The 15,777-nt window shown below is 42.8% G+C and overlaps 3 protein-coding genes across 3 annotated transcripts; all 3 read right to left on the bottom strand.

The window, feature by feature from the left end:
* Positions 1-19: 19 nt before the first annotated feature.
* plpbp (pyridoxal phosphate binding protein) lies at positions 20-3,821 on the bottom strand. Its single transcript, XM_063464390.1, has 8 exons — positions 3,658-3,821; positions 2,965-3,072; positions 2,830-2,865; positions 2,674-2,749; positions 2,019-2,159; positions 1,796-1,938; positions 1,577-1,675; positions 20-1,196 (listed from the first exon to the last, which is right to left on the bottom strand). Exons 1-8 carry the CDS (start codon positions 3,745-3,747, stop codon positions 993-995), a joined length of 897 nt encoding a protein of 298 aa, XP_063320460.1. The 5' UTR covers positions 3,748-3,821; the 3' UTR covers positions 20-992.
* Positions 3,822-5,615: 1,794 nt separating this feature from the next.
* On the bottom strand, positions 5,616-8,573 carry snrpg (small nuclear ribonucleoprotein polypeptide G). The gene is made up of 4 exons (XM_063464168.1): positions 8,453-8,573; positions 8,257-8,279; positions 7,458-7,582; positions 5,616-5,866 (listed from the first exon to the last, which is right to left on the bottom strand). Exons 1-4 carry the CDS (start codon positions 8,482-8,484, stop codon positions 5,816-5,818), a joined length of 231 nt encoding a protein of 76 aa, XP_063320238.1. The 5' UTR covers positions 8,485-8,573; the 3' UTR covers positions 5,616-5,815.
* Positions 8,574-9,830: 1,257 nt separating this feature from the next.
* On the bottom strand, positions 9,831-13,802 carry si:ch211-148l7.4 (uncharacterized protein LOC563603 homolog). Its single transcript, XM_063463935.1, has 2 exons — positions 13,659-13,802; positions 9,831-13,240 (listed from the first exon to the last, which is right to left on the bottom strand). Exon 2 carries the CDS (start codon positions 13,213-13,215, stop codon positions 11,653-11,655), a length of 1,563 nt encoding a protein of 520 aa, XP_063320005.1. The 5' UTR covers positions 13,216-13,240; positions 13,659-13,802; the 3' UTR covers positions 9,831-11,652.
* Positions 13,803-15,777: the final 1,975 nt, after the last annotated feature.

Genomic DNA, 15,777 nt, shown 5'->3' with positions numbered 1-15,777 from the left:
ATGGATCATCGTTTCAACAATAAAATTTATTGCTTGGCTTCGGCTTCCCTGTGAGCCAGATTCTAAACCAAACAATGCTGAAATGCCTCTGTAGGACAGTAACCACACATTAAATCACAAACTGACCTTTTTTCCCCCCATGTTGACAGAAAAAAACCCAAAAGACACACACAGATCTTGTGATACCGGTAAATAAACCACTGCTACACCATCAGAGCTGCAGTGTGAAAACCTAGTTAGATGATGAAACAAAATCACCACTTTGCATAGGTTAACCCTCACACTCACCGCCAACAAAGCACCACAGCACGGACACGAGACTGCTACACAGAAACACTTCCTCGGTTTACGCTCAGGTTTATTAATATCAAGAATAGAGTTTTGTCACCTTTGGCACACCAAACAGAACAATATCAAACACACAATACAATGTGTCATTATAAAGGGATAAATGATTTATTTGTTAAATCAGGTCTTTGTTTCATATGTTCAACAAAAGCGGTACACTGTGCTGTGTGGAGGTCCTGATCTGTGGGAGACACATTTCAGCACCGTCATGTGTTTGAGTGGAAAAGTAGAAAATATCACACACCAGCACAAGAATCCAAAGAAACCTCACACAAAAACACTGAAGTTGTCGTGTTTTCAGTAGTTTGTCTTGTATCCAGTTATCTTCACTAAAAGGTTTTCCATGAGGAGCAAGTCAGGGCACTAAAAGTTAATAACACTTGTTAAACAACGTTAAAAAGGTTTTCTAGCTCTGTGCCAAATGCCACTTTAATGCTTAAACTGCAACAAGGGCACACAAAAAGTTAGGATTAGGCAAATACAATTTACAATTAATGCAGGATTCCTCAATCCTAGCTCCACAAGGCTGTGTGGAAAAGATCTGCTTCACCGCTCTGTTCGTTCTGCATGTGAAGAGCAGAGCTCTTTTGTTTTTTGTTTTGCTTTTTTAATTAAAGGTATTTCAAAGAAGGAGAGGCTCCTTCTTAGCGTTCAGACACGGTGAGGTGCTGCATCTTCTTGGCGGCATCTTCTGACACCATCTTAGATGTTTTCTCTGGACTGGGAACTGGACTGGGACCGGGACTAGGACCGGGACTGGGATTAGGAGTGTTCAGTGCACTGTTGGGATACTCCCTGTTGCCGAATATGATGCTACCCACTCGCACGTTGGTGGAACCCACCTCAATCTTTACATGGAAGCAAAGAAGACAAAAACAACAGTTAAAAAGGAGGAAAATGGGATGTGCCGATTCAAATCAAATATCAGCAACAATGCTGAGGAGTCTCCAAGGACAAATGTTTGTGCAGACAGTCAGATTTTCACGATGACTCCACTGATCTTTTCTGCAGTGCCGGTACAATGCTGACATTTTTTCAAAGTTCCACTTTTAGGAAATGCAATGTATGTGCTGATGTGGGATTTGACACAGACACTCATGACCTACAGAGGATCATTGACTTTAATCAAAGTGCATGCTCTGAAGCAAAAGAAATTTGATTTCAGAATTTGGACACTCAAAGTTTTTTAAATTGCTGTTACCAGCTTCCATATAGGAGAGACACTCACCGCATGTTCAAAATCGGTGGACATGCCCATACTCAGCTCTATGTCCTCCATAGGCAGCTTCAGACTGTCACACACCTCCTGTCTCCGACTCAGCAGCATCTGTGCAGGTGTATTGTTAGGATTACAGACTGACACTAATATTGATAATGTTTTTCATTTTTCTTGGTGCACACAAAAATGACCACAGGTAAATGTAGCCATTCTGTAATTGTTTCGTACCTGGAAGTCTGGGTTGGGCCCCAGAGTGAGGTCATAGCCGTAGCGCCCAATGGTCATGAGTCCTAAGAAGTGCAGGGCGGGACACTGTGTCACTATGTGCTTCACCGTGTTGACCGTGTCCTCTGGTGGCAAGCCATGTTTGCCTAAGACAAACATTTGACGCATTGTTCACGTAACAGCAGCAGTGTTGGTGATCAGATCGTCACACCCAAGAAGCACTCACTCTGTTCTCCGCTGGTGTTGACCTGAACCATGACCTTTAACCTCTGTGTACTGGCTCCTCTGATGCGCTGCCACGAGCTGTTGACCCTGTCAGCCAGTTTCGCAGAGTCGATTGTCTCCACAAGGAAGAGATTCTGCACTCCTGCAAACATGAGGATGAAAGGGTATCATGCTGTGGTATGTATTCATTTATTTATTTAGAAATAGCTTTTATTTGGTACAGTCATGGTAAAGAGAAAGTACACCCAACAAGCTTCATGGCCCTTCCCACACTGCTTCTCAAAGATCACTGCTGATTGTCTTCCCTCCGTGGCACTGTGTTAACACACACCCGAATGGTCCAAATGATCACACTGCCTTTATAGACGCGCTTGTAACGATTAGAAGTACCTGACTGTTCTCTCTTTAATTACTATGGAAGCAGTAAGAGTGTACTTTTTTCAAACACTGTTTTGTTAAAACAGATAATGACACGGTGTAATATGACGTGTTGTTGTTCATCTGAGGTTCTATCTACCCAATTTTCAGACCTGCTAAGGACAATATGTTTTTAGGTTTTTTTTAGGTTTACATAAAACCTTAGAATAACCACAAAGCACTCTGAGAGACCGTTTCCCAGGTCTGTGACCTCTACGAGAGAGCTGATGGTCACTCACCCAAAAGTTTGTTGACGTTATTCTTCTGTAGATGGCCGATAAAATGCCACTTGATTTCTGGACACGATTCTAAAATCTGGATGAAGGGAAAAGAAACACGGTCAAGGTCTGCGGTGGGGGAGGAGCAATCCAATCTTCTAAAATATGTGAACCTACCAGAGGATCTGAAGCTTTGTCAACAAGTTCATTAACCTAGGGAGAAATGAAGGGCAACGTCAATCATCTGTATTACTGTCCACCTTCATTCTCCTCACAGGTCATGCAGAGACGCTGGCAGTGTTGCACACTCACATAATTTTCCCCAAAGTTCCGCTGCCCTTGCTTGTAGGCCTCCACAACCATCTCTGGGGGTTTTGTCTTGCTGACAGCTACAAGGCGGGGTGGTACAGCTGGTAGAGTCTGAGGAAGGACAACACAAGCTCATTTTTCATCTGTATCAGTGAGCATCAGCAGAGGAGCGTGTGATGCAGCATGCAAGCAGAGGTCTTTTGCAGAGGAGTGAGTCAGCCCTGTCAGCATCATCCAAAACAACGATGCTTCCGGCTGCATTCAAATCCTGCTACAGATCGTTCAGCTGCTCCTCATCATTTAGATAAACCAGCTCACAGCTGTGACCTACATCAACCTTGATTCTATTTGAATGGAGTGGCACTTGTTGAAAAGGACATCTACACTCGTGGACGTTTCCCATAGAGCAACAGTCACACAATAATGGAATGAGTAACTGACAGACATCATCTGTACCCACTAACACGCAAACACAGCCAGAGTGCGTGTACCATGCTCCCCGCACGCACTGTCACGCTGCATGCATGGGGCGTTATGAAAGTGCTGCCGCAAGCCCGACTGTCTCCCATTCAAAGGTTGAAGTGTTTGGCAGCCTTACATAACGATTCGTGCTGCCGCAGCACGTTTTTCTCAGGGCCCCATGAGAGGAGCGAAGGCAGCGGCGCTCCAGTGCGGAGCATCCCGGCCTGCAGTTACCTTAGGCCGCCGGGCCGCCGCCTGGTTCACCCGTTCCACTACCGACTGCAAAGCCTTGGCAACTTCCTCCGACATCGCTACTTTCCACATTCCGTTAAAACAGCTATGACACAGAACGTAAAGAAACGCGTCCGCACTGACGACACTCGGCTTTCAAAATAAAAGTCCACCTGAACGGGAAGTCAGTCGTCCGGAGTGCGCCCCCTGTCGACCCGCCGTCAGCATTTGCGCATTATGATTACACATGCACACAGCACTCAAACGCACCGGAACTGAAACCTGAGTGAGAATTCCTCTCCAGCTTCAGGCCAGAAGAAAAAAACTTTTTAAAGTCATATTTAGGAATAAGGTCAGCAAAACTGTCTTCACCAGGTTTTTCTAGATGCAGTTTTTATGTGTTGCTGACATATAAAGGGCAACAGTATCCAGAGGCATTTGTTGGCTGCTGCAGTCTGGGAGACTTGCTACTGAGAAGGAATGACATTGTTGTTGTTTTTGTTTTTGTGTATGTAGATACAACCTGTTGGCAGTAAAACTTTTATTTCGATCATGTCCTGCATTAAAAACATATCTAAAACAATACACACACTTTATATATTTGTGATCACTTACTGCTTTTTCTAAATATTAGAATTGCATAAGGATAAGACAGGTTTAGTCATTTATTTATAATCTTTAGTAGTTCTCTTAAAGAAAATGTTGGCTGCTTTTTGTCCCATTCTCTGTCAACATGATCCCACACTGCTTCACTAATGTTGGCTGAGCTCTGGGGACACCAAACCATGACTGACTGATCAAATTTCACTCACTTCACAAGGCTTGTTGCCACTGATTTTCAAGCCACTTCTAATGTCAAATCAGAATCCTTTAATAATCCCTAAGGAAATTATGTGAACACGCATACCTCAGCCTTTTCTGCCTGTTTGTCTTCCTTAAGGATGACTTGTTGACAGCCACTCTTCCACTCAGACCATTTCTGACGAGTCTTTGGTGAACAGTAGATGGGTCAGGAAAGGGCCTGTGCCAGATCTCTGCTGGATTCTTCTTTTATTTCTTAAGGACATGACATTCAGATACTGTTTGGCTGCTGTAGCGCTTTAGGCCTGCCACTCCTTTAATCCTTCACTTGTTTGTTTTTCCCAAAAAATCTGTAAGCACACACTTGACACAATCTTGTGTCAAATATTCAGTTAACAGCTCTTTGGGCATCACATCATTGGTGAAACACCCCCCCCTCTTTTACATTTGTCAGGCTGCTACCTGTAGCTCAGGTAGAGCAGGTCAGCCACTAACCAGAAGGTTGGTGGTTCGATCCCAGGCTGCATGCCAAATATCCTTGGGCAAGATACTAACCCCATGTTTGCCTACTGGTGGTGGTCAGAGGGCCCGGTGGCGCCAGTGTCCGGCAGCCTCGCCTCTGTCAGTGCGCCCCAGGGCAGCTGTGGCTACAATGTAGCTTGCCATTGCCAGTGTGTGAATGGGTGAATGACTGAATGTAGTGTGAAGCGCTTTGGGGTCCTTAGGGACTAAGTAAAGCGCTATACAAATGCAGGCCATTTTATCTTTGTAGATTCTGAAGCAGCAGGAAGACATTTTGTAAAAGGCATGCACTTATGACTAACTGCATACCTAAATTCAACATGTATTTGGTTTTCTCCTTCTTTTGAAAATAGGCAGGTATAAATGAGCTCAGCAGCAGCCAGTCTCCAAAGAAAAACTTTTAGTTTCCGAAGGCCAGGAGAATTGCTTAAAATTTCCAAGAAAACCTGTCTGTTAGTGGGGAAAATATGAAGAAATAAGGGGGTTGCACAGTATTTTATATCGGTCCAGCTGGACTCTTATCATCATATTTAGTGTGCAGCTTCCTCTGCCTGTTGCTATAGAAACATGTTGACAGTAACAGAACAATAACTTGTTGTATTGTGGTAATGTGATATAAACTGAATGCAGAAAACCAATTACAAAGAAAACTGATTTATTCACAAGGTCACACATTTCAAAAGTCCAAACAAAAAGACTGTATCTATCATCTCACAATTCAAATACAAATGCTTTGTCTCCTTACTGAGGAGCCAGAAAGGGACAATAATGTAAAAAAACAAAACAAAAAAAAACAACAAAATGTAGGGATCATTTTCTTCAGGTGCCTCCTCCGCTCTCATACTCTCTCCAAGGCCTCCAGCATGATGATGCTGTTTCCCCTGATGACCTGTGAGAAACAACACCACACAGAGTAAACACACTGCCATCATGACAAATGTCCTAAAGGTTTTAAATAAAGAACTGAGCTCTCCAAATCTAAACAGAATTTAGTATCTTATTCATAGAAGGTAAAGCAAACAGGCTTAAAATGTCAAGAAAAGCTAAATTATACTGAACAGCTGAGCACTCATTCCTGTTGTTTGTAGTTCATTGCCTGGGGAGAATGTGTACTTAGTGTAAAGTAAATCATCCACAGACACAGAGTCCACATAGTCACAAAAAGCAGGCAGGCACAAACTGCCCTAACCATCTCATGATGAAATTTATATCAGTGGGACCTGAGTGTACCCTAGCGGACTTGCTGACGGTATAATTCCTGCTTCAAAACGAGTTAGAATGGTTTTGAAATGAATGAAAATGATTTCCTGGAGCAAACAGCAGCAGATGCAGGTATAACTAATAATGTATGGTATGTGTACACAATTCCACAAGTGTGCTATCGTGCAGTCCACCAAACAGTCCCAACAGCATGTCACTGGATGTGGAAGACAGATGTGTCGGTCAAATGCTCACTGGTTGACAAGTGGGCCAGAACAGGGGAGGGCGCGATTGTGAAGTTCGGCAGGAAAGGGTATGACACAAATATGAAAAGAAAAGTACAGACAGTGGCTGCAGTGGACACTTTTCGTTGTTTCTGAACACACTGTTCACTTCAACTCGTTGTATTGAGAACTTTACACTTCTCTGAGGCTGGCTGATGGAACAACGACAGCACAAGCAAGTGTGGCCCACACACAGGTTGTAATACATATTTGTGACACTCCATCAACAACAAACACTCTCTGCAGGCAGTCTGTGATTGCCCAGGAACTGCATTCATGCTACTCCCACTCAAGAATAAAACAAGCATAACAATCTAACGTGTTCAGGTCATGGGTAATGTTATCAGGGACATGCTAAATGTCTGTGAAATAAGGCCCTAAACAAACTTGTTCCACCAGCTGAGCTAAAACCAAACCGTCAAGTACAACCAGGTTACAAAGGACGAAATACTAGTAGCACATGATATGCAACCAAAATGTACACAAATGACTCCACCAAGTCTCTTTGCACTCCATATGACAGGAAGAGCAAACGGTGGATGGAAATGACTAACATGATGGAAAAACAGGGCTTTAATCAGGCACAAAAAATTTATTTTATTTTGTGATGATATCGTGCAGATTTCAATTTGTACTGCTGCTGAAACAGAGTGTGACCAAAATGCAAAGGGTTCACGTGCAAATGAATATTGGCAATCCTGCTAATATACTACAGCTAAAGCTATCAGGAAAGATCGTGGTCTTAATGGGAGCTCTTTGCAGCATGTTCAGACCGTGGCAAATATGAAGTCTGACACCATTATAACCAGAACTTTCTAGTAAATAAACAAGCTGTAGTTGAGAGGAGAGCAGACTGCTTGAAAATAAAAATACTGTGCTTATGTTAAGCGCACAACTTTTCTTTGGTTGGATGCACAAACTAAAGAATGAACAGAAGGAATGGGTTCATGGCCTTTGGTGACAATACAGAAAATTAAGAAAGACAAAGGTACTGACCACCATGCCAATTGTGTTCTGCTGTCCTCCGGGGCCCATCTCCAGACAGTCGTCCACCACCAGGTTCATAAAAGGGTCGAACCCCCGCAGGATGCCTTGCACATGTCTGCCTCCATTCAGCTTCACTGAAAGGAGAAAAAAGAAATCACTCTGAGGAATTTTACAAACTGCTCAGTTTATTTATTTCTGGGACTGATCCATCTTTAAACTCAAAGTTTAGATTGCCCACATACTACCACGAATATTTACATACAGCAAAGTAAGACATCCATATTTATGCTATCACATAACCTAACTTTTGAGTCCACATCTATGAAAGGTACTTGACTTACCCAGTGTGAGGAATCAACTTATTATTCCGAGGGTTACAACAAGCTTATTTTCCAACTTTTAAAGACCATAAAGACATCTCACAATTATAGTATAGTATCAATGAAAGACAGTAGGGGTTATAAGACCTGTGCAAGTTATACAATATATCAACATTTGTCCTAACCATCGCATTTCTAGCAGTACTTCCCAGCAACACAACACGCTGCGCGTATTAAAATAAATTTCCCCCCATGTGTATTGCCTGCACTACATGTCTGCCCTTTGTTATGAGATCCTGAGCAAACAGTGAGCAGAGGTCATCGAAGAAGGCTTTGTGAAGTGTACCAGCTGAAAACTTAATTACTGAAATTATTCAATAACTTTGCTTTGATATTTCATGCTGTTGCTCAAAAACAACGGAACACAGGAACAGATTCACTTTTAACATTCCGGGTGCATTTGAATCTGTGCTTGGAGTCATACTCACATGAAAGCTTCTTGTCCATGAACCTGGAAAAGAAAACCATCAGCATCGGTTACATGGTCACAGTTTCTTCACAGGCAGGCTAGCTAATGTTAGCTTGTGGCTATTACAAACAATGTACCAGAGCTGCTATACAGGAAACAAGAAGCAGGTACAAAATAACCAGTGCGCGTTTATTTATCAAAGGTCATTGACTTACTTCTTCAGCTCGGGTGGGTGTGCTTTACTCATTTTATCTGTATTTTCTGAAAGCCGAAGCACTCGTTCGCACTCTTTTCGTTTCACGAAACCGCGGAAGGAAAGCGTGCGCCGACAACCGGAACTTCATTGGTGAACTCTCATAGTGGACCTTCTGCGTTTTCCTCACAGCGCCGCCATGAGGACAGGAGGAGGGAGAGCCGGCCAGCTTTGAATGCATATAGTAGTGGAAGAAACATTCAAATCGTTTATTTAAATGCAGTTATCACAGTATATCCCTCACATCAGCACCAGAAACAGCCTTTCCTGTTGATAAAAGGCAGGATAGATTCATACATTGATGTTTAGGCAAAATTCTGACCCTGCCATCCAAATGTTGCAGCCTGGGATCAAAACTCAACAAACCAGGTAACATTTTTCTAACCCTGTAATGTCCACTTTTAGTGAGCCTGGTTGATTCGTAGTGTCAGTTTCCTGTTCTTAGCTCACAGAAGTGCCACCCGTTGAGTTCTGATGGTGTTTCAGCACATCTGCTTCATTGTCCGTGTTGTGCATTCAGAGATGCTGTTCTGCATACCTTGGTTGTAACAAGTGGTAATTTGAATTATTGTTACTGTCTGGCCTGACAAAGCACTAGGCCAAAGCATTTTCACCCAGAGAAATTTTGTTCACTTACTGGGTGTTTTCTCTTTTTTTAGACCATTCTTTGTAAACCCCGTTTATGGTTGGGTGAGGAAAATCCAGTGTATGTTCAGTTTTTGGGGTTTTTTTTGCTAAAAGACCAAGTGGGCCCAATGACAACCATTATTTGTTGACAAATACATTTAATAATTTGAGGAAAATCATATTAGTGTAATTATTGTTTTAATAATGAATCCAATGTACATTATTGCATTTTATAACATTGTTTTATTGTTCCTGCTTTAAGAGTAATGTGTAAGCTTCATGGCCATTAGTTGTTACACCGTTGACTATGTTCAGAATACAAATGGAAGAGCTTTTAGCTGTGACCTGCAATTTCAATAATGATTTATATTATCTGAACCTAGAAACTAGCTAAAATCATTAAAAATAAATGTATATATTTGAGTAGAAATGAAATAACTTTAAACCACCTTGAATAAAATCAAATTATGGTATAATTTTTGCAATTTCCCCTTGCTAATTTCAACTGTTATCCATCAATTACTATCAGTCTGCTGTATGGCTGTGGCATGCAGTCAGTTTGAAACTCTGCGGTTTAGGTGCTCTGGAACAGACTTCAAAGATCCACAGTATGTAAAACTTCCATTAAAACACTAAAAATTCACAGAATTAGAACAGCAGAAATGATGCAAAGAAAACATCTGACAACTGTTAAATTTTATTTATGTCATCTGCAAAGAGCCATACACACCAACTTACAAAAGACCTCAGAAAAGTAGAAACTTCAAAACCTAGAAACGTATCTTCTACATGTTCACAGTCGCATTTTGAAAACAGTAGTTGAAAATACTTTAGAAAAAAAAAAACATGTTGATTTAAGTTTATTCACCAAAGCGCACTTATTGAGCATCCTAGACACACTGAAGGGCTGCCGTCAGTCCATCTGTTTGCATAGTTAGGAAATACGACCCGAGCTCATGCAAGCTAATAAGCAGGGCCATTATGAAAGGCATTGTTTCGGGTAGAGTTATCCATGAAAGCCAAGTTTGCTCACTGTATAGTTTACTGCGATCTCTCTTCCATGATAAAATATTGGGAAACAGCATGTAAACAAACAGCGTTACACACTACAATCTCATTCAGACCCCGGGGCTGCATTTTATCTCTCGAGCAAAGAAATGAACCTTCACCCAGTGCTCTAAGTAGTGCTGCTAACACTCACGTTCGGGACACAAGACTGACAACACGACAAGTTCAGACACCACAATCGATGAATAATTATTGCCAAATTTGTAAGAAAATACAGCAGAAAACATAACAAAAACTAGACAAGTAGCAAACAATGTGTCAGGCAGTGTTCTGGCCAGAATGTACCACAGTTGAGCAGATGGCCTCATTTCTCAAAAGAACAAAAAACAAAACCCTGAGGCAAAGATGAGCTTAGCTCCACTTTGAGCATGCGAGCAAATCCTAACCTGTTTTTGGAAAATGGGGTTGATTAGAAATGAACAGTTCAAACTCTAAGCGCTGGGAAGTTTATCCAAGGTCCAGGAACCTTTACACAACTGATCTTCACCATAATAACAGCCATTTTCAGCTGCTCCCTTCTCACAAGGGATCGCCACAGTGGGTGACTCCACAAGTTTGACTGGCAGAGTTTTATGCTCTTTTTATGGCCTCCCTAATACAACCCCAAAGGGGCTTTGTGTATCTGGCTGGAATTAAACCAGCCCAGTTGCTGCCAAGTGGTGAGACCATCTTCCAGGATCATAAGCTACCATTCTTAATTTAAAAAAAAAGAAAAAAAAAAAAAGGAAAAGCAGACAATTTGTGGAAGTTTTTATACCACTTTTACTCTGTGTAAAAGAGGATACACAGACAACCACTGGTCTGAAAGAAGGACTCCTGGGTTTAAAGGTTTGGATACTTTGAATGGATCAAACGAATCAAAATCAAACCGTTCTGGCTTCTACAGTTTTCAATGCATTATAGAGTGAAAATTTGCACACAACAACAGTCCTTCACAGTGAAAATGTTAGCTTTATGTTCAATTTCATATCATCAGTCTTGCTGTAATAAAGCTGAGGCTCATCTTAAAGGCTGCTGCTGCTAAACAACATAAACACATATTCTGTGTAATTCTTCTTTGTTGTATTTCACTACAATGCAACTTATTAATGCACGGCTGCTCTGCAAGACGCATCTGAGAAGATGTCCTGTTCTCAGATGTACAAACACTGATTAAACCTCCCTTTAAAGGCTGCTGTGATGGATCTTAGACAAACTGATATCCACACTGTGCTTTTCAATGCGTCTTGCAGGAGAAAGTAAAATTCATGGTAAAGGGCTAAATAAAAGCTCAATAAGACATTCTTTTTAACTGTTGATATGGTTTGGATAACAAAGCCCGAGCTTGGGGTACAAAAGCAATATATTCTGAATGCTCAATCAGTGAACTCGTGACTCAACAAGAATTTCACAGAGATTTCATCACTCCCCTCTGTCTAACCCTTCAAGGCAAAAAGGCGGGTTGCTGATGACATTCACACTGACACGTCAGGCTTTGTCGGCTTGATGCGTGTAGCCCTCTGTCAAGCTGTCCTCCTCCACCCTGACTCGCAGGTGCTCCTGACAGTGTTCTAGGAAAGAGTCAAGTGCAGAGAACCCCTGCTGGCAGGGCACGCAGTGGTACAGCCTCTGCCTCCTGGAGCCTGGCCATTTGCACGTGTCCATCTCGGTGGTGCACACACTGCACTGTCTCCTCTTCATGGAGGTTTGGTGGAGCTCCATGTGTTCCTTCAGCTGTTGCTGCAGAGAGAAAACCTCTGCACAGGAGGGGCACGGGAAATCTCTCTCCACCTCCTCCTCCTCCTGAGCTTCAGGCACTTCTGTGCATCTCCCTGAAACACCTTTCTTGGTCAACCGTCGAATGACTTTCCTGGGTCTCCCTGGGCCAGCCCTGACTGTCTTAATCTCAGCGAGGCTGGTTTTGGCTTTATTTGGTCTGTTTTCTGATAGCTTGGAGGATTCTTTGGTGGTACATCCTACAGTCTTGCTTTTGTTTTTGATAGCCGCCAAGCTCAAGGCTGTATGCTGTCTGTAGTGTGCCCTAAGTGATAAATGGTGGACAAAGACTTTTCCGCAGACCTGACAGGGATACGTGCCTGCTTTCCTCCGCTTGATGACGACTGGCCTCGGCTCTCTCCTGACATTCTTCTCTCTACTGTGCTTTTCTTTTCTGTGCACGTATAGTTTAGAGGTGCTCCTGAAAACCATGTCACAGGAGCGACAGCTCAGCAGCTTTTTTTGAGATTTTGAACTCTTGCTTGGCTCTTCATTCACCTTAGCACTCCTTCCTTTCCTCACCTCCCCATTGGTGGCATTTTGCTCCTCTGCATGGCTGGCCTGTTCATGGCGTTGCAGTGCAGCCTCTGAGCGGAAGATTCTTGAGCAGAGTTGGCACGTGCTGATAGCTCGGCCACTTGGCCCTGGAGTATCTGAAGAATCAGAGCGAGTGGAATCCCCCTCAGAAACAGGTGAAGAGTCGTCAGGGAGTCTGCTGGCATCAGCTATATCGGACAGGGACGGCAGCTCATTGCAGCCGGCCTGTTGGTGCTGCAGCAGAGCCTGCTTCTGGCTGAAACCTCTCCCACACGGGGCACACGCATATGGGCTGCGGTCCATGTGATGAGGCTGGCGGTGAAGTGGTTTGTCCAGGGGCCTGCCAGGATCAGAAATGTGAGTCGCGCACGTAGAGCAGGGGGAACCAAAAAGTGACATCCCATGACAAAGCTCGCAGCGGGTGGACTCGCACTTGTGTAGCTGTAAGGATGACCTCAGGGAGAACTCCTGGCCACACGAAGGACACCGGTGAGGCTTGGGCAGTGTGTGTTCAGACTCCTGGTGTTGTAACAGATCTGTGGCATAAGAAAAGGCGTTACCACATTCTTGACACAGATAGGTGGGCTGCTGGGGCAGACGCTGCCTCTGGGTTCGTGTGTGCTGTTTTGTCTCTGCCCTTGCGATAAAGGTGGCAAGCCTTGACAGAGTGTCTGTGGCTGAGCTGGAGCGACCAAATAACTCCTGGGACCTTGTAGTACTCCAGCTGACTCCATCCATCCTCCTTCACCAAGCTTTCTCCTGGCTTTAATGGAGACACAAGAGGTTTGAGCAGCTAGCCTTTAATTAACTCAGACACAAGATCTAAAAGGCTAAGGCACTGAGAAGTGTTTTGGTTGTAAGCTAAATGGCACCACGCCTGCAGTCAACAGCTAGCCAAGCTCTGATAGGATGAGGGGAAACGTGCCTTCTTTTTAACTTGTTCCTCTTTTTTTGTTGACATTCTGAATTACTGGTCGCTAAGTTTTATTCTTCTATTCTATTTGGACAACACAGACTGAGACGATAGGTATCAGTTTAGTGATAAGTCTGAGCCTCTACAACGGTAAACCTTACAACAACACAGCTGCGACCACGGGCTAGCTTTGTGTTTGCTAAGGTTAGCTGCTGCTAGCCTCGCCAACACGTCAGAAATGCACACTTGCGCTTGTTAACTAGCTTACCTTGGCACTCAGACAGGAGCAGTGCAGCGGCTGTATTGACGAGTGAATAGATTCAGACAGTGCGTTGCATTATTAATGGGATTCTTTAACACAAACCACACTGGCATGACTGCTAAACTGAAAGCGAAGTTTTCTTAGCACTGGGTCCGGGTCACTTCCGGCACGTCACTTACCCACTTTGCAGCTTGAGTTCTCAGATATGCACAGTGACTGTAGGTGTGATGCTTCTCCTCTCTCTTATCTAGCATATTTACAGTCTTGCTAGTTACAATTAAAAGGACTTTCAAACCAAAACAATTTATTAAAATTTTTTAAATTAATGCCAGCAGTTGCTGACCCCTAATCAAATCAAAAATGTTCTCTGCCCCTTTCAACAAGGGTGTTTCCAGATTCATATCGACCATGTTACAGATGGGAACTAGAACAAAGCAGGGAAGGCCCAAAGAAATCTTATTTCATCAGAGAGAATAGATTATAATGTAGGAAACTGGTAACGTAAGAAAAAGTTGTAAATATTTTTTAGGCGTTTATAATTAGAGTACTTAAAGTAAATTACTTATTATTTAGTTATTCTTATTGGATCATAAAATTTATTCTTTTGTGTATATCACTTTAATGTTGCTGGTGGAGATATCTTCAATGCCTTGCGATGTTGAGTAGAAATGATTGAGGTAGCGTGGTGGTCCTGGGTTTGAAACCAGGTTGGGGCCTTTCTATGTGAAGTTTCCATGTTTTTCCCCTGCTTGCGTGGGTGATCCCCGTGTACTCTGGCTTTCTCCCACAGTCCAAACATATGGATGGGTTAGGTTAATTGGCCATAGGCGTGGTTCAGGGGGTTGGGAAGCTCATCTTGTAACCGGAAGGTTGCCAGTTCCATCCCCAGCTCTGTCTGTCCTGGTCGTTGTGTCCTTGGGCAAGACACTTCACCTACTGCCTACTGGTGTTGGCCAGAGGGGCCGATGGCGCGATATGGCAGCCTTGCTTCTGTCAGTCTGCCCCAGGGCAGCTGTGGCTACAACTGTAGCTTGCCTGCACCAGTGTGTGAATGTGAGAGTGAATGAATAGTGGAATTGTAAAACGCTTTGAGGGTCTCGAAAAGCGCTATATAAATGCAATAACTGACTGTTTGTGTGTTTTAGTCCTGTGATATACTGGGGAACTCGTGGAGGATTACTCCACCTTTTGCCTGGTGACCCTCCCCCCTTTCCTGACTTGGAAAAAAAGAAGAAAATGAATGGCTGAAATAAATTATTGTCACACAGAAATACTCAAGCAAAATTTTAAAATTAGAGAAACAACCCAAGTAAGTATAAAATGCAGTTTTTAAATGATGATTTCATTTATTAAGGAAACAAAGCTATCCAAACTTAATTTAAAAAAGTAATTACATGCGACCCCTGGCAGGAATAGCGACAATCAAGAACAGTGGCTCACATCGTTGTGGAAGAATTTTGTCCCACTCTTCTTTGCATAAGCATTTCAATTCAGCCACACACAAAAGGTTTTTGAGCAGAAGCCGCCTGTTTAAAGTCACACCGAAGCATCTCAATCAGGTTTAAGTCTGGACTTTGATTAGGCCACTCAAAAAACTTTTTTTTAGTCATTCACAGGTGAACTTGCTGGTGCATTTTGAATTTTTGTCTGAATTATTAAGTGTGCTTGAGCTTCAGGGCATGAACAGACGGTGAGAAATTCATTCTTTCGGGTAGAGAGCAGAATTCATGGTTCCATCAATTACAGTTGAGTTGATGATGGCTGGGATGACGTTCTTCTTATGAAATGATGTAATATTTTTATGTCAAAGTGGTTTTTACTACATTCATCCAATCACACACACTTATACAAATTTTTTGTTAAGTTTATATGAATGTGTGTGTGATTGGGTGAATGACCTGCTGTAGCAAAAACCACTTTGAATGCCCCCCCCCCCCCCCAAACAAACAAACAAACAAACAAACAAACAAACAAACAAACAAACCAGGAAGACAGCAAATACTTTTTCACATCACTATATGTGCTTGTATAATTTTTCCTCACATAGATTTCATCATAAATGTGAAGCATGTTGGAACTGTGTGCTTTAAATGGTGCTATAAAATAATATATCAACCCAATCCAT

The sequence above is a fragment of the Pelmatolapia mariae genome, linkage group LG20 (assembly GCF_036321145.2).
Source record: "Pelmatolapia mariae isolate MD_Pm_ZW linkage group LG20, Pm_UMD_F_2, whole genome shotgun sequence".
NCBI lineage: Eukaryota > Metazoa > Chordata > Actinopteri > Cichliformes > Cichlidae > Pelmatolapia > Pelmatolapia mariae.
The sequence above is the reverse complement of the archived record's forward strand: the minus strand, read 5'-3'. Positions and strand labels throughout refer to the sequence as shown.